We start from the raw sequence: 25,284 nt of genomic DNA on the forward strand, positions 1-25,284 counted from the left end.
AATTAACCAAAGTGGAAAATCAAGAAAGGTGAGCTAATTTTAAGAGGAGAGTAGTATAGGATTACAGCTTGTTATCAGTATTGTTGAAGTCATTTGAGGAAACAATAGATGACACAAAAGAATTTCCAAAAAGAAGTAAAACTGCAAAAGGAACAAACAGCCTGTCATTGCTAACATTCACAGATGAAGAAGCTCTTCTTGTTGAAACCAATGCACATTTGGTATGAACTGTTGAACAGAATAGATAAGGTCTCTAGCACAGAATTTGGTATAATGACAAACAGAAAATATGAAAGTGATGAAAAGTAATGAAAAGGAGAATGATTAGAAGCTAAAAATCAAATATGAAAATGAGAAATCAACAGCAGAAGAAGTGTAAAAATTTTCTTTGTAGTGACATGTTAGTCTGAAATGGGTGACAGCTCAAAAGAACCAAAACAGGCCCACTGGCTTAGAACTGAGAACAGAATTTAATGTTTTGTTTTGAAAGCACAGTATAGTGTTGAAATTATCATTGGGCAGTGGAAAAACAATACATGGAAACTTGAATGCATTTGATACATTCTAGTATGAATGAATATTAAAAACGAAATAGACAAATCCAGTGTGAGATGAAGAAGTTCTAGTGAAAATAGGCAAAAAAGATGTGTGGAAAGCCCCTGCTGCACATCAACAGATGAGGAAAATAAAAAGCTGAAACACATTTCAAAATATGGGCAAACTAATACAGATTCTACCATCAAATAAAGAATCACAAGTGCATTCTGAAAATGCATAATGTAAACTATGAAAGTGAAAGTGTTAATTCATAGGCTTGTAAGCACTGCTAGACCTTTACTTAGAGTTTCTATAGATATTATGTTTGGATAATCACAAGGTCTTTCATTCATGATATAGCTATTACATTCATTCTGGTACAGGTTTTGCCTTGGCTATTGAGGAAGGCCAGTGGGTAGTTTCTTCAATGATATATGCAGTTCTTGCTCTACCCATACATACTCACAACTCGTATGTGGTGAAAACATACAATACTTAAATTTTTGTTTAGGTCTTAAGAAAAGCAGTGATTTCTTTTTGGAGTCACTAATTTCATCATCTATCATTGGTAATAGTGATAAGCTTCATAAAGTATAATATTTCTGTTTTAAATACATAAAAATAGACATATGTTTTGCCTGGATGATACTGTTTCTAAAAGAAAAACAACTGCTCAGTATTATGCCAATGAATTTAAACTTAGCATTTGGCTTTTCTATGATTAAATTAATGTGACCATTTCAAGTTATTCCTTTTGGGTTCTGTATGAGAGTTTATGATATATTAGTTTTGGCATCAACCCAAATTGACATCATCATATTACAGGAAGTTATTTATTAAAGCAGCAGTAGAAGCAGCACACCACTTTTCTGTCCCATACCATTAATAACTACATTATACAGGATACAGCAACATAACTTCCTGATTTTTAAATGCAATAAAAACCATTTTATGAATCAGAATTTTTTGATAATGTTGGTACATATGTAAAGTTTTGTTTTAAACAGTTCTGAAAATCAAATCAGGTAGGTGACACCCCCAATACTTGGGTGCAGCAACATAGCTTCCTTGTTTGACATGCATACCATTCGGACTGTAGTGGTTGTAATGGGGTTGGTCTCATTTGATAGGCATAGTTCTAAAGTGCTGCTCTGTTTCTGGCCAGTCACCATCATATGATGGAACTGTGAGGAGCATGTGTTTGCCATCAAGGCCTACTTTTTGAATGGATGCTCCGTGATCGCAACCCAGCATGACTTTTGACATTTCAATGTAGTTCTGTTAAGCTTTGTTTTGGAACGAAAATCAATTATTACATGGGTCACTATGTTCACACAAACTGCAAGTATAAAAAAATGAAGAACTGGAGTACCTGGACCCATGTGATCATGTGAAAACATTCAGGCAGTGAGAGCTTCAATCTTGCAATCCCCATGGCATTCTGCATGCAGATATGCATCTACCCTTGGACATTCTGATTGTTCAGTGAGGCAACTTCTTCATGATGACTTTCATTATCATCTATACACTTTAGTGACTGTGCAGGAGCTCTTCAAATGTGACTTCATTTATCAGAGGAACACATGTGAGGCACTTCTAAAAATAGTTCCTGAGGACGCAGTTTTATTTTCTTTTCCAATGATGTAGCCCATTTTCACTTGACTGGATGAGTCAACAAATAGAGTATGTGTTACTGGACTGACCCAGTCCCCAAGAAATGCATCAGAGCCGTCAGCAGTTATCTATGGTTACAGTGTGGTGTGCAGTTTCCTCAACTGGGTTTGTTGATCCCTGGGTTTTTGAAGAAAATGGGGTCACAGTAACAGTGAATTCAGAATGATATGTGAACATGTTGGAGAATTTTTTTTGCCACTATGTGATTACTTGGACTTAGGGGACGTTTGGTTCCAAAAGGATGAAGGAATGGCTCACACTTCCAGGGCATCAGTGGCTGTTTTGAGGGAAAACTTATTGGAGAACTGCATCTCAATAATGGGCGATTCGAAGTGGCCAGACCACTTGTGTGATTTGGCTCCTGTGATTTTTTTGTTTTGTTTTGGTGGTTTTTTGTAATCTTGTGTTTATGTCAACTGTCCTAGGATCTTGCAAGACCTGAAGGCCAATATCCAAGCAGAAACCATCAACACACTTCTTGCTATGCTGGCAAGGATCATGAAAAACACTAGAAATTGGCTTAATCATTGTGTGGGCAATGGGGAGCATCTCCTACCTGATATGATTTTCAGAACTGTGTAAAACAAAACTTTAGTTATGTGCCTACTTAATTAAAAAAATAAAAAAATCTGATCCATAAAATGTATTTTACTGTGTTTTGAAATAAGGAAGCTATGTTGTCATACCCTGTATACTTACCCTGATGGCCATTAAAACTGAAACACAATGAAGGCAGCATGCAACAAATGTCAGATTGCCATGCAGTGTATAACATGCTTGAACATGCAAATCATTACCCCTTCAGTACAACTGTACAAATTAGGTAGGAGTAATACCATCTACATTCCATTATAAGACATGTTATGCCTCTTGTTAGAAGGAGCAGTGTCTACCAGATCAAGGATTGTGGCTTGCTGTGACTGCAATTTACCTTTCCAAGATATTGTTGCTCTTGTTGGTTGGGATTACATGACTGTCATGTAAATACAAAATTAATGGGTTCAGAACAGTCATACTGAAACCCATGCAGTACCTCAACAATACAATGTGACTACTGCCTGATAGGATATACCTACTTTTCACTCAGTTCTGCAGTATTATGCAGCCACAGTCAGGAAATGGGCTTGTTAGCAGCATGACAAGTATCCACATGTGCAGTGGGAAGACATGTGGAGGACCAAGGGCTATCAGCTGAACAACAATTGTTACAACTTTCCTTGATGTGGCAGCAGAGACATATGTCGACGGTGCAGTGCCCAATGACAATACTGGACACCGGAGTGGGGTCATGTGATAATTTCAGACTAGTACTGAATACAGCATCACAATTTTCAGGCTAATACATTGTGATGCTATAGTACTGAATACAGCATCATGATGTGTGAAACTGTCATATGGGTGAAGAACTTGGTCCGATGGAATGGGGTGCCTTTGGGTACTCAGCACAACCCCTCTCATTAGCACAACTGGAAATTTGGATGGCAGGTATTACATTTGTGACATGTTATGGCCAGTGGCTGAGCACTGTTTTCTAGGTTGTAGATTCAGTTGACACATCTTTCAACAAGATAATGCAAGGCAGGATGTTGTCCTAACCCACCTCAACATGGAGAGTATTCAACTGTTATCCTGGCAAGTACATTCACGAGTTCACTCATTGAGAACATCTGGTTATAGTTTGCCTAGGATATGGCATGCCACCACTCATTAGCCATTACGATTGATGAACTCTGGAACAGAGTTGAAGCAACATGTAACAATATGTCCATATCAATCATTCAAGCCCAGTTTGACTCGATGCCTGTGTTACAGCAGTTCTCACAGAGGAACTGAGAGAGCCTTGACTAAATTTTGCCTTCTATATACCAACAAATGATATACATTTGTCATGTCTTCTTCCTACTATACTACAGAGCCACAATAAGAGATATTATTATTTAAAATCTTTCTTCAAGTGTCAGTTTTAATGGTGAGCAATGTATATTTATTTGCATTTATATATTGTCCATGATCATATTCAAAATAAACCTATTATACATGGCTGGATAAAAAATTAGTACACCCTTTTAAAAGTTTGCGATTCACTTAAGATTTATTGTTGCAACAGTGCATATGGAGTATATGAAATTATTACATTTACACATTGATAGCACAAGCAGTTCTGAGGTGTCAGGTACTGACCCATTCTCAACCAAGTGGTGTAGCCTCTACAAGTGGCAACGCAGGTGCTTCCCTGCCATCCAGTTGATGGTACAGATGGCAAATCTGTCCTGGGATAAATTGTATGATGTCTGCTCAACCTGTACATATAGTTTTGTGAGAGTTGTTGGGTAAGTCATATGAGTCACTTCTCGTTCCATCGTATCCCATGCTGGCCAAGGAAGTTGCATGTCTTGCAGAGCATGTTGAGTTTCATGGGGATTATGTGGACAAGCATTATCCTGTTGGAACAACACATCACCTTCCTGTGACAAGAGTGTTAAAAGAACAGGTCTAACAACATTCTGCATGCACCGTGCATTGATTATCATACCCTCCAGAAGCACCAATGGTGGATGAGAGTTGGCCAGTGTGTCTTGGATGAATGTGCTCTACAAGAGAGCACTCACAGGGTCTACATTGTAGCACAAACAGCCATCACTTGTGTGCAGGCAGAATCTGCTTTCATTGCTGAAGACCAGGGCAGCCCATTACATCTTCCAAACGATCCTCTGAAGGCAGTCAAGCCATGCATGTCAGTGGTGTGACATGAGTGGAAGATGGGCTAGAGGTGTGCATGCTTGTAGTACCACTGCTAATAACCAGTGCAACAGTTTGTCTTGACACGTCTGGGCTCACAATCTCTGTTATCTGTTCTATGGTAGCTGTACAGTCTGCCATTGCTGCTCTTACAATACAATGATCCTGGCGAGTGTATGTGCTGATATCAGCAACCACAGCATGTCCAACTTATGTGGCAATTCCCTGAAAGGACCGGCTCACCACTTGAAAGATCACAGTTTGCCCCTTTCAAACTTGCTCAGTTGGCTGTAGGAAGCACAAATGTATCTTCATGGCTTGATGTCTACTTGCTTCACACATTTACACGACACTGAGCTATTTAGCTGTGAGCATTCCCTATTAAAGGGTAGACACAGATGGCACTCTGATAGCTATGCCACTATGTTACCTGTTGGTGGGCAATGCTGAAACCATTATCAGTAATCTACTATCCACTAGGTGATATATGTTGTCATCGGATTGAAAGTGATTTTGTCTTTCCAGGTCTACTATTTTTTTCTGGCAGTGTGTAATAATAATAATAATAATAATAATAATAATTGTTGTTATTAGTACAGTACAGCATTACAGAACATGTACAAACACAATTTATTTATAGGCTAGTGTTAAAATTTGACAGGCGGATCAAATTATTCTGTGTCAGACCACCACTTTTAAAAGAATGTAGTGAGTGATACTCTGCAATATGCCTCATTGACCGATCCTCTGCACCAGTCACAAATGGCAGCTTCAGAATAACCCCACCCCTTCAAGATATGGCCTCATTTCCCTTTGTGAGCTTGGTCAGATAAATGCTCTCTGTTGCACAGGGAGTTGCTTTTTGAATAAGATACTTACATGAACTAAACCCTGAGATGAATTACTTTTTGGGTAAAGTGCTGATGTGAACTAAACCCTGAGCTAATACTAGTCTGGTGTTCATGAGATATTTACAACTCAAGTTGTAACTCATGCCCTGTTACAGTTATAGTACTTATTGGCTGAAACCAACATTCTGTATGTGTGGCTGACAGTATGACTGACAATTGTGACACAATCATCTTGAATAATAGAAAGGGATGTCATTAACTGATAGTTACTCAAGGCAGCCAAATGCACTGCCCTCCTGAACATAGAAAACTTACTCTCTCATTACTTCAGGCACCTTCACCACATATACTATATAATAAACAGTTGTGATGTCATATAATTCCAAGGTTCCTATCCTATCTAGAAAATAGCCATTAATTCAGGGCATACAAAATCAAAATGTAGTAATAAATTCATCATAAGTGACACGTACACTGATAAGCCAAAACATTATGACCACTGCCCACAGTGACACTGGTTGCTACCTGGTGGCATTGTGGGAAGATGATGTTGTATCAAAAGTATGTAGGTGGAGCAGACACAGATGGGGGATCACTCTAGTGAAGATATTGGCTGCAAATGGGTAAATCCTCTGAGATAAGCAACTTTGACAAAGGGCAGATTATTTTTAAGAAGAGCCTGCGAACGAGTATCTCAAAAATGGAAAATTTTGTTGAATATACATATGCTACTGTCGTGAGTACCTACGGAAAGAGGTAGAAAGACAGTGAAACTACCACAAGGTACTAAATGGTTGGACGTCCATGAATCACTATAGAACTTGGGGTTCAGCGGCTTGTGTGCTCTCTAAATTAGGATAGACAGTGATCTGTGGTGTGTCTGCTGAAAGCTGGTGCATGCACAAGTGTTTTGGAGCACACCACTCATCTACGAGGTGGAATCCAAAATTTTCGGGACTGGTGCTGCCATTTGGAAAGTAGGAGTAGTAGATCTTTGCACCGCTAGGTGGCAAGAGCTGCATATCAGATGAGTCAGTGTGCGGAGTGGAATTCAGCTGGGAGGACATGCTGTGTGTCCACAGTGATTTCCGTAATACTCTGTGTTTGGTGTGTGGCGATTTTACGATGGATCCACGAACAGAACAGTGCGTGTGTATCAAATTCTGTGTGAATCTTGGGAAAAGTGCTATGGAGGCCCTTGCAATGATTCAACAAGTGTTTGGGGGACAGAGCATGAGCCATATGCATATGTATGAGTGGCTCTCCAAGACCCAAAAAAGCGAGATAGCTGAAGAGCAAAATGAAGAGCATGATCATCATTTTCTTTGATACCAAGGGAATTGTGCACAAAGAATTTGTCCCACCCGACAAAACAGTACTACTGTGATGTTTTGCGACGGCTCCATGAAAATGTGTGGCGATGACAGCCCAACCTTTGGCGTCAAGGGAACTGGCTGCTGCATCATGACAACACTCCCTGTCACACGTCCTTGCTCACCAGGATGTTTTGGGTTGTACCCCACCCACCATACTCACCAGATTTGGCACCGTGTGATCTTGCGCTATTCTCAAAACTGAAACTCAAGTTAAAAGGTTTTCAGTTCGACACTCTAGAGAGGATTCAAGAAGCATCGCTGGCAGTGATAAACACCCTCAAAGAGCAGGACTTCCAGAAAACGTTTGGCCAGTGGCTGAAACACTGGGACTGGTGTGTACATGCAGATGGGAACTACTTCGAGGGTGATGGTGACCAGTAGTCCAAAGGTAAGGTTTTCAACAGATGGTAGCACCAGTCTCGAAAATTTTGGATAGCACCTCATACATTGTTGAACATGGAGCTCTGCAGGAGACCACCTCTATATGTTGACATGTTGACCCAACGACATTGTCATTTACAATTGCAGTGGGCAGGGGAACATTGGTATTCGACCATCAGTCAATGTCAGCTCTTTGGGTGAATCGCACTTTTGCTACACTAGGTCGCTGGTTGTCTCCACAAACACTGTCATCTAGGTGAACAACAGCTCAATACATGCAATGTGCCATCTACACAGGCTGGTGGGAACAGTATTAAGCTATGCAGAGACATTCTCCTGCGCTTGCGAGGGACCTGTGGTAATAATCGAAGACCTGCTGACAGCTATTAACCACCTGCATTCCTTCATGCTTGATGTCTCCCCCAATGGTGATGTCATCTTTCAGCAGCATAATTGTCAATGTGTCAGAGCTAGAAATGTGTTACAGTGGTTTGAGGAGCATGAACTCATGTTGATCTCTCAATGACCAAATTTGCCTGATGTATATCCTATGGAACCTGGGTCACTTTCAGACACCATCACTGTATACGGAAACCAGCGACCTGCTATTTATGTGAATTGCATGACGTGTGCATAGAAATCTAATGCCACATACCTCCACAAACATTCCAACGAACTGTCAGATACCTGATATGCAGAATCAGTGATGTGTTTTACATTCAAAGAGGGACAGACAAGCTATTACACATGGGGTCATAATGTTTTGGCTTATCAGTGTATGTCTTCAGTGTATGTCACCTCCCACCAAACGGTTGATGGTTTTGCGATCACTAGTGCCCAAGTCACCAAGGCAAGAATGGCCGTCCTCAGACAGGTACTCAACCTCATCCAACAGGGTTGGTCTTCTTGGCCTCTGGGCCACTCGCCTGATCCACTTCACAACTACTTTGCCTTGCGCCATCATAGCTCAGTGTTAGAGAGGGTCATCCTTATCTCCTCAGACAATGCAGTTCCCTGAGTTGTCACTCTTGGGAGTTTGCGGCAGGAGGTTTTACAGCTGTTATGTAAGGGGCATTGAGGTGCTTCCTGAACCAAACCTTTTGCTTGCATACATGTTTACTGGCCCAGCTTTGACCAAGAGCTGGAATACTTGGTTGCTGCATGTCCCTAGTGTGAGTAGTTAACAGGCAGCTCCCAGGTTCACTCTTTGGCCTCTGGCAACCCAACCTTGGAAATGAATCCATGTTGATTTTGTGGGTCTGTTTCTGAATGTGTTCTGGCTGATTGTCATTGAAGTGCTTGTGCATTTTCCATCCATGGTCAAGTGCCCCATGGCCACTACTGAAGACCCTATTCAAGTTCTGTCAAAAAAAATTTCTGTGGGAGTTTTTCAATTGCCCTCATTTCTGACAATGGACCACATTTCTTGTCTTATGTGTTTCTGTGTGTAGTCAGGCATTTGCCATATTTGCTTCCCTCTCGTTCACGCACACTCTAACAGGTAGGCCGAGCTCGTGGTTTGCACATTTAGGTCCCAGAAGAAAAATCTGCAAGACTTACCCACCAAAGAGGCATTAGATTTTTTTTCTGATGGCCTATCAGATGGCTCCTATAGGTTCCTGTAGCCCAGCAGAGCTTCTACACAGATGCCAGTCAAGGACACAGAGGCTGTCCTGGATCTCGCCTGCCATTGCGTTCTGGTGTACCAGGTTTTATGCTGTGGCTGACAGTCTGGTTGTGTGGTTTTGGTCAGAGCCCTCACTGGATACCAGCTGTCATTGTGTGCCAGAATGTCCATCGTGTCTACACCATATGGACAGATGACCATGAGGTCTGGTGCCATCAAAATCAGCTCTGCATACAGGTGAGCCACACCACCTATGCCAGTATCCCCATCACTGGATGCTGCCTATCCACAAGGGTTTCAGCCTTCTCTCCCACCTGTGGCAGCACTTCCACACAAAGATCCTATGGCCTCACAGCTTCACAGCCTCTGGTAGCAGCTCTGGAGGCACACCAGCCAGAGTGCATGTTCCTTGCTGGTTCAGTGTCACAGGAGGAACCTGAGCTTGCAGTGGTGTTGCCTCCACTTTCTGCACTGCTGCTGGACATCACCAAGGATCCTGGCTAGGACTGCCCATCATGCTCTGATGGGTAAGGGGGGGAGGGGGACTCTCCTCCCACTGGTGGTCAATTTTGCCTGTATCCTCAGATCTCTGCCAAGAACTGGGGGTTGCACACTCCTCTCCCCTCTGGGTTCTCCATGGATGTGGATGCCATCTTCACATCACATCCATCCACAACTCACCTTTGGGGTCAGCAATACACTGCCCCCAATGGGGCAAGGGGTGTAGTGACCCACATAGATCCACAGCCAAGATCCTGGTGTGCAGTTGTGAGGCACCCCACAGAAGTTGGCAGACCCAATAGGAAATTTGACAAATATTGAAGACCACCACTTGTGGATGTGCACATGGTCTCTCATCCATGCACTCTATTGGCTAGCTGGCAGCATTTAGGGATGGGCTCAGCCAGCTCTGACTCAGTTACGTGTTTACCTCTGCATATATGCTGTTGTTGTTGTGGTCTTCAGTCCTGAGACTGGTTTGATGCAGCTCTCCATGCTACTCTATCCTGTGCAAGCTTCTTGATCTCCCAGTACCTACTGCAACCTACATCCTTCTGAATCTGCTTAGTGTATTCATCACTTGGTCACCCCCTACGATTTTACCCTCCACGCTGCCCTCCAATACTAAATTGGTGATCCCTTGATGCCTCAGAACATGTCCTACCAGCCGATCCCTTCTTCTGGCCAAGTTGTGCCGCAAACTTCTCTTTTCCCCAATCCTATTCAATACTTTCTCATTAGTTATGTGATCTACCCATCTAATCTTCAGCATTCTTCTGTAGCACCACATTTCGAAAGCTTCTATTCTCTTCTTGTCTAAACTATTTATCGTCCATGTTTCACTTCCATACATGGCTACACTCCATACAAATACTTTCAGAAATGACTTCCTGACACTTAAATCTATACTCAATGTTAACAAATTTCTCTTCTTCAGAAACGCTTTCCTTGCCATTGCCGGTCTACATTTTATATCCTCTCTACTTCGACCATCATCAGTTATTTTGCTCCCCAAATAGCAAAACTCCTTTACTACTTTAAGTGTCTCATTTCGTAATCTAATACCCTCAACATCACCCGACTTAATTCGACTACATTCCATTATCCTCGTTTTGCTTTTGTTGATGTTCATCTTATATCCTCCCTTCAAGACACCATCCATTCCGTTCAACTGCGCTTCCAAGTCCTTTGCTGTCTCTGACAGAATTACAATGTCATCGGCAAACCTCAAAGTTTTTATTTCTTCTCCATCCATTTTAATACCTACTCCGAATTTTTCTTTTGTTTCCTTTACTGCTTGCTCAATATACAGATGGGATAACATCGGGGAGAGGCTACAACCTTGTCTTACTCCCTTCCGAACCACTGCTTCCCTTTCATGTCCCTCGACTTTTATAACTGCCATCTGGTTTCTGTACAAATTGTAAATAGCCTTTCGCTCCATGTATTTTACCCCTGCCACCTTTAGAATTTGAAACAGAGTATTCCAGTCAACATTGTCAAAAGCTTTCTTTAAGTCTACAAATGCTAGAAACGTAGGTTTGCCTTTCCTTAATCTTTCTTCTAAGATAAGTCGTAAGGTCAGTATTGCCTCACGTGTTCCAGTATTTCTACGGAATCCAAACTGATCTTCCCTGAGGTCGGCTTGTACTAGTTTTTCCATTTGTCTGTAAAGAATACGTGTTAGTATTTTGCAGCTGTGGCTTATTAAACTGATTGTTCGGTAATTTTCACATCTGTCAACACCTGCTTTCTTTGGGATTGGAATGATTATATTCTTCTTGAAGTCTGAGGGTATTTCGCCTGTTTCATACATTTTGCTCACCAGATGGTAGAGTTTTGTCAGGACTGGCACTCCCAAGGCCATCAGTAGTTCCAATGGAATGTTGTCTACTCCGGGGGCTTTGTTTCGGCTCAGGTCTTTCAGTGCTCTGTCAAACTCTTCACGCAGTATCGTATCTCCCATTTCATCTTCATCTACATCCTCTTCCATTTCCATAATATTGTCCTCAAGTACATCGCCCTTGTATACACCCTCTATATACTCCTTCCACCTTTCTGCTCTCCCTTCTTTGCTTAGAACTGGGTTTCCATCTGAGCTCTTGATGTTCATACAAGTGGTTCTCTTATCTCCAAAGGTCTCTTTAATTTTCCTGTAGGCAGTATCTATCTTACCCCTAGTGAGATAAGCCTCTACATCCTTACATTTGTCCTCTAGCCATCCCTGATTAGCCATTTTGCACTTCCTGTCGATCTCATTTTTGAGACGTTTGTATTCCTTTTTACCTGCTTCATTTACTGCATTTTTATATTTTCTCCTTTCATCAATTAAATTCAATATTTCTTCTGTTACCCAAGGATTTCTACTAGCCCTCATCTTTTTACCTACTTGATCCTCTGCTGCCTTCACTACTTCATCCCTCAAAGCTACCCATTCTTCTTCTACTGTATTTCTTTCCCCCACTCCTGTCAATTGTTCCCTTATGCTCTCCCTGAAACTCTGTACAACCTCTGGTTCTTTCAGTTTATCCAGGTCCCATCTCCTTAAACTCCCACCTTTTTGCAGTTTCTTCAGTTTTAATCTACAGGTCATAACCAATAGATTGTGGTCAGAGTCCACATCTGCCCCTGGAAATGTCTTACAATTTAAAACCTGGTTCCTAAATCTCTGTCTTACCATTATATAATCTATCTGATACCTTTCAGTATCTCCAGGGTTCTTCCATGTATACAACCTTCTATCATGATTCTTAAACCAAGTGTTAGCTATGATTAAGTTGTGCTCTGTGCAAAATTCTACCAGGCGGCTTCCTCTTTCATTTCTTACCCCCAATCCATATTCACCTACTACGTTTCCTTCTCTCCCTTTTCCTACACTCGAATTCCAGTCACCCATGACTATTAAATTTTCGTCTCCCTTCACTATCTGAATAATTTCTTTTATTTCATCATACATTTCTTCAATTTCTTCGCCGTCTGCAGAGCTAGTTGGCATATAAACTTGTACTACTGTAGTAGGTGTGGGCTTCGTATCTATCTTGGCCACAATAATGCATTCACTATGCTGTTTGTAGTAGCTTACCCGCATTCCTATTTTCGTGTTCATTATTAAACCTACTCCTGCATTACCCCTATTTGACTTTGTGTTTATAACCCTGTAGTCACCTGACCAGAAGTCTTGTTCCTCCTGCTACCAAACTTCACTAATTCCCACTATATCTAACTTTAACCTATCCATTTCCCTTTTTAAATTTTCTAACCTACCTGCCCGATTAAGGGATCTGACATTCCACGCTCCGATCCGTAGAACGCCAGTTTTCTTTCTCCTGATAACGACATCCTCTTGAGTAGTCCCCACCCGGAGATCCGAATGGGGGACTATTTTACCTCCGGAATATTTTACCCAAGAGGACGCCATCATTTAATCATACAGTAAAGCTGCATGCCCTCGGGAAAAATTACGGCCGTAGTTACCCCTTGCTTTCAGCCGTTCGCAGTACCAGCACAGCAATACAAGGCCAGATCAGTCAATCATCCAGACTGTTGCCCTTGCAACTACTGAAGAGGCTGCTGCCCCTCTTCAGGAACCACATGTTTGTCTGGCCTCTCAACAGATACCCCTCCATTGTGGTTGTACCTACGGTACGGCTATCTGTATCGCTGAGACACACAAGCCTCCCCCACCAACGGCAAGGTCCATGGTTCATGGGGGGGGGGGGGGGGGGGGGGGCATATTTGCTAAATATGCTAAAATATTGTTATTGTGAGCCACCCCATGGCTAGTGTACCCAATATAATAAGTTGTTTTCTAGACATAATAAAGTTTGTTGTGTCAGTCATCATGTGGTATTGGCTTTTGGGATTAGAGCTGGTAATAATGTAGTTATCTACAATTTTGTCCCGACATAAAATTTTTATACTGTTCTGTAGTGAGAATTGATTAGTTTTATCAATTTGGTAGTAATAACAATAATAATAAAATAATAATAATAATAATAATTCAACATTGAATAATCATATACAATCCCCAGAAATAATACTGTTTTAGGACATCGTACAGATTATTCTTCTGAATATCTCAGTTTACAGTTTACAAATTAAATTTTTGTGTTTAACCATCATTTTTACACTTTAATACATTTAATGTTTGTTAATATGTAAGAAAGAGTGTTAGAAATTTTTATTATCATTAGATTGCTTATGGATTACCCAAAACAGTGAGCCTGATATACTTGTAAAGCATTTTCATAAAAATAAAGAACTCATCTATAGAATAAATTTCTGTTAAAATTCTTTTGAGCTGATAATTTAATTTAATAATAGGGAGGGCTGTAAGGTTTTAAGTACCTAGGGTGTAGGCTAACTGCAGTTCTAGATTGGTAAGCGTACTGAATTTTGGAAACCAGCTCCGACATGATTATCTGCATTTGCCACCACAAATAATTCTGAAAGCTTTTTTTCTGCAGTTTTAGTAATGTGTTTAGGCTGGTTTGTGCTGTCGCATTCCATATTTCTAATGCATAGTTCAAACTGAATGAGAATAATGAATGATATGCATTTTTACACATATATGTCTTTACAATATTTGGTAGTCATATTTATGGCAAATATTTTTTAATTAGCTTACAGGCTAAGAAATCTATATCACCTCCAATGTGAGATTGTTCTGGACTGTGAATCTCAAGAATTTTGTCCATTTTTCCTTTTTTCCAATGTCAATTCCTATGGATAATTTCATACCAAATTCTATTTGTTTCCGAGAGTTAGTTCAGTTGTTACACTCTTCAAAGAACTTACGTTTAGATGCTGTTATTGAAACACTTTACTGTTTCCTTGATAGGACTTTGCACTGCATCTGTATATTTTTTGAGTTACAAGAACAGTACTTTATATCATTAACATAAATCAAGAAATGAAGGGGTTGCAACACTGAATCTTGAGGTACTCCATATTTAGTAATAGTAATTTTGGATTTGATTTACCATCTGTTGGTTTTAAGCAACTCAAAATGTTTTCTATTGCTTGTTTACTGTTTTATCAAGTCATAGAAAGTTTCTATAATATTCAAGTTTCACAGCTTTTCAAGTAATATGATGAAGTTGACACAATTGAAAGCTTTTTCAAGATCAAGGAACACTCCAGTAACATACTCCTTGTTCTCTATGGCAGTTATAATTTCATCTATTATCTGTGCTGGGCCTACTAAAGTTGACTTGTTTTTCACAAAACCATTCTGATTTTCAAATATTAGATTATATTTACACAGGATTGTAATTAGTTTAAATTATCTTAGAAAATGCAGGTAAGATTGAAATGAGTCAGTAGGTTTCAGTTCTAGATTTTTCACCTTTCTTGTAAATTGGGTTACTTTTGCTATTTTTATATTGTTTGGGAAGTTACCGGGTGCAGTTAACATCATTTATTGGTGTGGCAAAAGCACCAGACATGCTCTCTGTGGACTTTTCTAAAATGCTGATAGACAACCCATCATAGCCTGACAACCCATCACAGCCTGCTGATTTTGGATTTTTGTTTCCTTAATATGTATTTTATTGCCTTGCTGTTAGATGGGGCCAAGTACATGCTTTGTTTAACTGGAATGATCTCATATCTATACTGAACATTGTTGAAGTGGTCATTGAAGGATTTTTCAACAGAAGAAAAGTATTCATTTAAAAAAATTTGTGATCTTACTGTGATATTTGATGATACTCCCTTTATAGTTGACATTAAGATCACTATCCCTGAAGCTGTTTATAACTTCCAAAACAGTGATGCCAGTGTTACTCAAGTTTCTTCACATTGTGGCTAGATATTTTTACTTCTAGTGTCTAATAGTAAATGTTTGTAATGATTGTGATAGTTCTTGAATTCTGTCTGTAGTTTCTGACTATTACCATCCTTTAGCATTGCACAGTGGAAGAGTCTTAAGTTTTTCTCTTTTTTTACTGCTGACATAATAAATTTCATCTTCTGTCAGTAATTGAAAAGCATTGTTTTCAGAAATGGCAAGTTCAAAATTGATGCATTATTTGTAAATTGAGATATTTTAGTTATAATGTTGCCAGTGCAGATTTTCTGGTATTGAACTCTGTAGGGGGCTCATTCATTTATCAGGAAAGATCTAGTGTTAGCAATAGGTTTTTTTAGCTGAAGTCAGTACATAGCAAGTCATTGTTTATATCTTCAGTTGGTGACATTATCCCAGCCGTTTTTATTGCAGTATCTACTGTCTATATTAACAAGCAGCTTATTAAGAATTTCAAAGAAAATATCTAAATTATCACAGGGAGGTCTATATAGACTATAATAAATCAATTCTCTTTCCTCTATCTGTAATTAATTGCTGCTAGTTCTTCTTCCCTCTAAGCTAAAAGTACTTGCATCTATTGCATTACAGCTGTAACTACACTGCTATGTTTCTCTTTTCTGCTGAAGGCAGGGCAAAAGATCATGGACAGTGGCTGACATACACAAATTAGTTCATTTGTATACCAATGTTCACTTGTAACAAAAACATCAGTGTTTTCTCTGCAGTGGTATATAAGTAATTGTGCTTATTGCTAAGACTTTGAACATTTTGTTGAATTAATTTGGATCTAAATCTGGATTACTGAATACTGGTTCGAGGCATTACTCTACTAGATTGTACAGCATACCTTTTGAGTTTACCTGCTCCCCAGTTTGATGTTCACTGTGTATCTTTGAAAAAATGAGTGGGATTTATTGTGTACAGATATGATCATAACATGCAACAACCACATGCAATAAGTAGACCTAAAATCTTTTCTTTCATCTAATTATAGCAACATGGATCCGTCTACTGGCAGCGTGGAAGTGAGAAAGTTTTGGAATCACTTTCACCAGATCGCTTCATGCATGAACAGTTAAGTGGCTGTTTCTCAGTGAAAGAATCACCTGTATGGCAAGATTCAAGCACTTCCAAACAATGTCAGCAGCTAGAGGCAGCTGTTGGAGGTCCATTGGTGAGTGTTGCATTTCACACACAGTTTTTGAGAATACCTACCAGTGACTGTAAGCTCAATACAGGTAATATTATGAAGCTCCATAATTTTATATTCCTTCTTGCAGCGTTTAGTTTCATTTCTGTGGGTCATTTATTTCTTGTGACTCCCCCACTTTGTGTTATAAAGGTTTCCACCCATGCAATAGAGATGCCATTAATGCCATAACATTGTTGTTTGTTAAGGAGAATTTTATGTTTCACACAAATATCTTGGCACAGACAAAGAATATCTTAACGGAATAATTTTTCTTAATTAGTTCCATAGGGACTTAATTTGTGAATCTTACCTCACTTTCTGTAGATAAATCCCTACAAAACTAATTCATGGCAGGTGAGTGTGTGTGTGTGTGTGTGTGTGTGTGTGTGTGTGTGTGTGTGTGTGTGTGTGTGTTTTTAAACTTGACAGTTTGTTGTCCTTTTCTACGTTCCTTTCTGCTGCTACACACCTCTTTTACTTGGTGGGGAGGACTTATTTATATAACTAGGTTTTTACCTGCCCCTTTCCCCATGTTTCTATCATTTATGTTGCACACGTGTATGTCTGACTCTCTGCTTTTTTACACCATACAACTCCAGGGAGGTTGTTAAATTTACCTGTGGTACTCACCCGTATGGCATGATCTTATGTCTCGAAACATATTGACAAAATTGTTGGCCACTACTGTGTTCATTCTTGTGACCTGATTGATACACTGAACAGCACAGATAAGAGACAAATCACACATCATACTTTTCAAGTATTCCAAGTCAACTAAAGACAAGAAAAAAATACCAACAGGTCATTTTACTCTCTCGCTCTCATCCCTATCCCCATCCCCATCCATAAGGCCAGTAGGGGTACCTTACTCCCATAGTACTACTATACAAAATATGAGTCATGCATGTACCAAATTTGGTAGAAATTGATCCAGGCATACCTGAATTATGATTTATGTCACCCCTCTTTCCACCCACTCTCAGTCATAGGGATGCTAGTGAGTCTAACTGTCATAGTATTTTTTTTTCAGGTTGCAAGTGATGTAGGTACTCAGTGTGTTAGAAATTGCTTCAGGTGTTACAGAGATAGGCTGATATGTCACTGTCTTTGCACTCCTCCCTCCCCCCCCCCCCCCCCACTTCCCTGGAGTGAAACTTTATCAACAACCCCAGAATCTATCAATTCAATACTAATATTAGTCCTTATCAAACATTTTTACATGTCACAGCTTTTTATCCTCACATCCACTCCTAGGGGTTGTAGGTACGGGTGTATTACCCACAAAGTATTTTTATACAAATTATGTTATTCATTCTAGTCAGAAGCAAATACAATATGTAATAATTTCCATTAAAAACAAAAGAGAGAAAAATTATTAAGCTACATTACTGTTTCTCAAAATGATGCAATTTCAATTGCACCTGGAGTCATGAGCAGATGGTCTTCTTCTGTGCAAGATGCAGGGCATACTTGACAGACCAGTAAGTGTTCCTTGGTGTGTTCTTCTCTGGAGTCGCAGTTGATGGTATGCACAAGGAAGTGCAATTTCTGGAGATTACTTCTATATCTTCCAACTCCAGGCGGAAGGTGTTTGCGTGACCTCCATGTCATCCAGTTCTGTTCATGCTGAGGTGGGAAGGTTTTCAAAGAAGATGGCTAGTTTGAATTATTCTCAAGATGAAAGATCCATAGTGATTTCCTTGCTGTAGCTGCCGTTGTTTGCAGTCTTGATGAAACTTCTTCTGGACCTCAACCGTGTGACTGCTGGAATGAGCCCAAGTAATGGATGTTTTTGCTGGTAAGTGTGATTAGTTCTCTCCAAATTGGCGGTTTAAGATATCCTCTAATAAGCTTAAACATTTTGTTCACTGGCTTTGTCAGCTTTGTTTGCATGGGTAGTTTGTACTAGACTGGGCATGCATACTCTGCAGAACTGTAATATATTGCCAGTGCTGTCATTCTGAGGGTTTGTGATTGAGAGCCCCAGTGATCTTGCAGAGGATATTATTTCTGGCTTCCGCCTTCATTCTCGTATTCTCAGAGTGCTGCTTGTACATGAGAGTATGATCCAGAGTGACTCCCAGATATTTTGGATGAGCCATATTTACTAATTATATCCTTTGCCATGTGATGTTAAGTTTGCAAAATACGTGATTAAGATGAAACAAATGCAGCTGGGTTTTAGCTAGGTTTGGATGATGTTGATTGTTGAAGTAATAAACATTCAACTCTGGCAGGTGGGTTTCAACATCTTCAAAAGATTTCTCTTGACTCGCTAATGCCAGATTATTGGCATAAGGGAGATTACTTGTGTTTGCTGGAAATGGTTGATCATGGTTTATACAAATAATAATGAGTCATGCATGTGCAATATTTGTTTGAAATTACTCCAGACATTCCTGAGATATTCTTATGTGTCACCTCCACCCCTTATGAAGATAGGTGGTTTTTACAGTGCTTCTTTCCCGATAGTAAATGCTACATGTACCGAGTTTGATCATAACCGATCCAGTGGTTCAGGAGGAGATGACAAACATTCATTTTTATAATATACTAGTTTCTTGCTTGCCTCACTCACATATGAGTTAAATATATTTTAGACAGGCAAATATCTGATTCTACACTGCTTTACATCATGAAACTTCAGAGAGGACGTAAAATGTATCTGAGGTGTTGAGCTGTGTAGCATCATCTTTGGCATGAAACACACAGACAAAATTATTGGCTCACTGGAGTGCTCATTGTGACTTGGTCGAAGCATTGAACAATGCATATGAGAGACACATTGAACTCCATGCTTTTAAATAATTTTAAGTCAACTAAAGTACAGGAAAGAAATACCAACAGGCTGTTTTCCAACAGTTTTACATATCACCTTATCTGACCCCTACGCCCTCACATAGGAGTAGTAGGAATATCATATTCCCACAGTATTTTTATACAAGTAAATAAATCATGTACTTACCAAATTTGCTTGATATTGTTGCAGACATTCTTGAGTTATGCTTTTTTGTCAGCCTTTTCCACTCCCACCTTCACACATATGGGTGTAATACTGGCAAAGTCATTTTTCCCAGACAGCAAGTGATACAGTGACAAGTTTGGTAGAAATTATTTCAGGCATTACAGAGATACGTTACTGTCTTTGCTCTTCCATCTCATCTCTGGCTGTGAAACGTATTCGTGTCTGATGCCTGTGGGCTTAGCGATCCTGAAAACTGTGGTCGCTATACTAATATCAGCTGTTATCTAATTTTTTTTCGATGTTATTGTTTCTATCCCACCTCCCTAGGTGTGGTAGAGGTGCATTATCCTTACAGTATTTTTATATAGGTATCTAGACAAATAATGAATCATATATATGCAAAACTTACAACAAAAATGGAAATTTCTGGATGGAGCAAAATGTAAAATAAAGGAAAGACAACTGTCATGTAGTAGATCAATGCATGGAGCAGAGAAACACGTAGCTGAAAACAGTATACACACTAGCTTTTGAGCACTAGATCTTTTTATAGCAATAGCACACATTCACCCATCACTACATGGACATCCAAACACACACTCCTGTGGCCATGGCAGTATGTACAATTGTGTCATATATTGGACACATATCTATCTGATTCTCTGTTGTTTTACACCATATGATGCTGAAGAGGATGGTAAAGCCTTGTGCAATGATCTAGGGTTCTGCAATAGATTGAAAAAAATTATTGGCTTGTTGCAGTGCTCATTCTCATAACCCGATTGACACACTGAACAGCAAATCTCTCTCCATAATTTAAAGTACTCCACGTCAACTAAATACAGGAAATAAATTACCAACAGGGTGTTTTAGAACATTTTGGCATTTTGATTCACTTAAATTCCAACATACAAAATGATTTCTCTTGTAGCGCAATTGCCATGTTGCTACAAAGAAACGACAGTGCAGCTGCATCAAAACTTTGAACCTTCCTCTATTTGTTGACATACCAAATGTATTTCTATCTTTTATAGTTTGTCTGTAATAAGTAACTGAATTTTGTCCTTTTGTTTTGAAGCATCTGGTATATTGTTCACAGGCATTTATGTGCAGTGACACTGGAAATTGTTGTGCTAGTTTTATGTACATTGTGCTAATTTTTGTACCTCTTCTTCACAAATATAATAGGACAATTTACATTTTTCTAAAGTTTATACATATCACTACTTGATAATACACAGTTCTTTTCTATTATTGAAAAAGAAGCAGACAGTATTTTTTTTATTTTTTTATTTTTTTTAATGACATATGTGTGTATCTTATATTCATCTGACAATTTCAGATTTAAATTTAGACTAGGGTAAAATGAAAAGCAGAACTATTAATGCTGATGGTAGCAACTGCTTTACTGATTTTTAGTAATCGGTACATTTATTAACATTATTCTCGATTATTCCCTTTTAGGGAAATGTGTGAATTTGAGCCAATCACAGCCCACTTCCTTTTCTTATTTCCTTTTCTTCTCTTTCCAAAACCTCTTCATTAATTCATTGTGTTTTTTCTTCATTTGGTCTGTCATTTTCTCAGTTGTTTCTTTTGTGAAGGCTTGTTCAAGTTTCTTGTTTTTGATTTTACTTCCAAACTTTTCTGTCCTCAGTTTCTTCTTCTGAAATTTTTAGTTGCAGATCATCTTGTTTTTCTTATATCAAATTGGTCTTTAATTTGCTATCATTGAGTGTTAAAAATATTCTTTGAGAGTCTGTTTTCATCCATCCTACATAGGTGTGTGTCAAACTATAGGCATCTCTTCCTAAATTTGACTGTGATATCAACTGTGTGATCGTAGAGTTCCTTAGTAGGTCATTTGATCCAATTTCCATTTTGGAGTACAGTGGCATAGATTTTTCTAAAAGGTTTTTGTTTGTGTTTCTCTGTGTCATGAATTTTTGTCATCTCTCTAATAACCGTGGTTTCTGTCACATATGAGGCTGCTTGTAAAAACAACTGCCGTATGTTGTAGTGTTATAATTTTGCATTACAAGATAATACATCTCTATCATGTAAAACTATAATTAGATGATAGGGAATAATGAATAGTTATATTTTTCTTTTCTTTTAATTCTAAATCTAGATCTGAAGATGGCCTAATTTTGCTGAAACCAGTTATAACCACAAAATAAAGAACATGATGTAGATTGTTTTGTTCATACAAACTAAGCAGTATAATCTATAAAATTTAAAAGAAACTGCAGAACATAGAGCAGATGAGGCAGGACTGGAACAACTAAAGATGACTCTTAAGATTTTGCCACTAAATGCACCTTCAGTAAGAGAGATTGCGAAATCAGAGATAATAAAAAATCTCACAACTTTGTATTCTGTATTGCTTATTATGGGCACTTTGACACTAGTTGTAGTTTTTATATTTGCATCTGACACCCAAATTTTAATTTTATCTACAGTTTGATAAACTATATTAAAATAATTCAGATTATTTCTAAAAACTGCTTCCAGAAACTGGCAGAAATTACTGGTTCCAAAGCATATGAACGCTTCACTGGCCCTCAGATTGCAAAAATATTTCAGACCAAGCCTTCGGCATATGAAAATACAGAGGTGAATATAATCTTTTATATAAATGTATCTTAACACTATGACTGCTTACCAAATAATAGAGTCATTAAGTCATTGACAGGCATATAGACAAGACTGAAAACTTTATTAGCTATTGGACAAATATTATTTTCAAACTAGACGGATAATATGCACACAAACTCACACTTGTATGGCTACATTTTACTAGCTGAATACATATAATCATGCCTGTTGAAGACTTCATACCTGCACTATTTGGTGAGCTCCTAAATGATTTATATTCTACCAGATTTTTCCATTAACACAATGACAACTATAATCAGAACACCATTATATGAAACTCACTGGTGAATTTCTAACATGTGTCAGTTCAAAATACCAAATGTTTTACTCAGTATGCATGTTCTATAGAAGAAATCAATTATGCATGCACTTTATACTTTAATAGGTACCAAGCATAGCACACAAATGTTAATTTATCTACAGGAGTGATCATAATTATGAAAACTGAGAAAAATGTTTCTAGGTAATTGTCTAATAAGAATCTCCTTTACGCACATTTGTGGTCTTCCTATTGCAGTTCTTATTTTCTATGTGTGTTTTTTTGTATTGTTCAAGTTATCATACAAAAAATGCAGCCTTTGTTACATTAGTGAGTAATGGACAGAAAAGACTGCCTGTAGGTTTGCATATGTGATCTGATTTTTACATGTACCATATCAGTATTATGTTTGCAAGACATGCGCACCACTCTTTGTTTTATGGGTTCAGGGGTGAAGGTGGGAAAGGGCGGGGAGGGGGGGGGATTTTAGGATTTTAAGAATAATTCTTGCATTATCTTCCGTTGGATTGATCAATATCTCTGCGATTGTTTGGAGTGAGCGAACAGCCTGATTGCAGATCTAAGAACTTTTATTTAACCTTAATGAGTCCATTTAGTCATTCTAATTTAGATAATACTTAATCATGAAATTAAATGTTGTTATCTGTGCAAAGAGACAATAAAAAGGTAAACAACTTATGTTGAGCAGCAAAAAAGTAAAATAAGGGGTATTATTTGCAAAATTATTTTCTAACATAGGAAAATTTTGTGAATTTGTGATTTATTCATTTAGTTATACTCACTTCCCAATCATATGATTTGGACACAGGAGACACATCAAAAACAAAGCTGTAAACTTGGTAATTCCACCTTAAAATGTTTTGAATAGTTATTTTATTGTAAATTACTAATACCATAGAGTGCAGTGGTTTAATACTGGGATTACATTCAAATAATATTTAATTGTTTTGTCTCTTTGTAAACTTGGTCATGCATTTACTTAAATTCAGCTGACACTGATATCTTATAAGCCATGCACATCTTGATTTGTTCAGTCACTCTCACATGACAGAATATCACAGTAAACAATTTGAAACAGTTGGTGATATTTGTTTATGCCTTAGAATTAAAGGCTACAACTGCCTGAAAAGCAGAAGCATTGAGTTGTTGATAGGCACACATGAAAGAAAGAAAAATTGCTATCTTTCAGAGTTATCCTTTGATGAGCTAGAGTAAAACAACACACACACACACACACACACACACACACACACACACACACACACGAACCTCTTCTCCTAAATGGTACTGGCTTGACTAACAGTGCCAATGTTACTTTTCAGCTAGTGGCTATCTGTTCAGAACCAGTTTGTAGGCTAGAAATGCAGCTGGAAGAGATGACAGATATATGGACTGGCATGATTGTAGTGGCTGGTGGTAAGCAGCATGTTCTGAAGGCAACATGAGGACATGATATGGGAGGGGCTGACAGGGCAGAGGAAGTGGAAACTGTTGTGTGGACGGTGCAGGGACAATGAGTTACCAGAGATTGAGGCTACAAGGATTATGGGACTGGAGGATGTGCTGTAATGATAACTAATGAGTGATATCAGTACTCTCAAATCTGTTGATAAGATCATGCTGTTTTTATCACTACATGACGCAGTAATAATTTAAATTATTAGTTGGTGGTACTCTTCGTTAGCACCTATTTCAGCAAAACTAACTGTACCATCATAACCCAAGGAATGAAAACTACCCCCTGAATAATAAATTAATGAGAAATATTGTATTATAGCATTTTTACAATTTTGAGTGTATATAATATATATAGAGTATCGTTAGTTAGGCACAACTAAAATATAGAGAGAAAAAGTTAATTGCTCAAGAGGGGTAGAATAACAATAGTGGGAAAAGTTCCAGCTTGGTATGTTCCACTTGGGAGAGCATCACCAAAAATTTGAAAAACCTGAACGGGGAGATACTTGAAGATAGATGCCAATGGTCCTGTAAAAGTCTGATTACAAAGTTTCAAAACCAGTATCAAGCTTAAAAACTAGGACTTAAACTGTAACTCCATATGTAACACCCCCATAAGGAGTGCAAAGACAAGATTAGGTTAACTACAGCACATGCAGAGGCAGTTAACAGTCATTCTACCTGTGCCCCATATGCAAGTGGAATGGCAAGAAACCCTAATACATGGTGCAGTGGGAAGTACCTTCTGCCATGCACTTCATGGTGGTGTGCACAACAGAGATGTAAGCTTCATGCACAAGTGCACCATTCAAGTTCACCACATGGAATGCTACACCTCATGGCTCTTTGGGGATGTTGCTTAGTAACACTTAATAAGCAAATATATGTGCCTGCCAACAAAAAAAGAAAACAATTTCCATTTGTTGTTTTGTCACTAGTTATAATGTTGTATCTAAAACTATCAAGCATATGTTGACAGAATTACAAATTTAAAAGCATTTGTTTTTGGCCAGAGAGTGTCAAAAATTTTTTTCATATCTTTTTTGCAAGATCTTAGAAATAGCTGATAACACAGTGGTAGGGGTAATAGATGCTCTCTTCAGTCATTCGCTAAAAACAAAATGTATTTACTTTGGTAGACAAGATGCGGTACAAGAGGAGTCAGAGATGGTAGGAGATCAAAGATTATACATTGGTAATTATTGTGCCAGCTTTAGTCCAGAGACAATAGGA

The 25,284-nt window shown here is 38.6% G+C and overlaps 1 protein-coding gene across 1 annotated transcript in view; it reads left to right on the forward strand.

Annotated features, from left to right (window-relative positions):
* The window catches only part of LOC126091845 (xylulose kinase-like), a 149,825-nt gene that overhangs the window by 52,769 nt on the left and 71,772 nt on the right, over window positions 1-25,284 (forward strand). The window contains exons 4-5 of the mRNA XM_049907102.1: window positions 16,493-16,672; window positions 22,170-22,271. Of these exons, the coding sequence (XP_049763059.1) occupies window positions 16,493-16,672; window positions 22,170-22,271 (282 nt within the window). The remainder of the gene's footprint in view (window positions 1-16,492; window positions 16,673-22,169; window positions 22,272-25,284) is intronic.

Source organism: Schistocerca cancellata, chromosome 7 (assembly GCF_023864275.1).
Source record: "Schistocerca cancellata isolate TAMUIC-IGC-003103 chromosome 7, iqSchCanc2.1, whole genome shotgun sequence".
Taxonomy (NCBI): domain Eukaryota; kingdom Metazoa; phylum Arthropoda; class Insecta; order Orthoptera; family Acrididae; genus Schistocerca; species Schistocerca cancellata.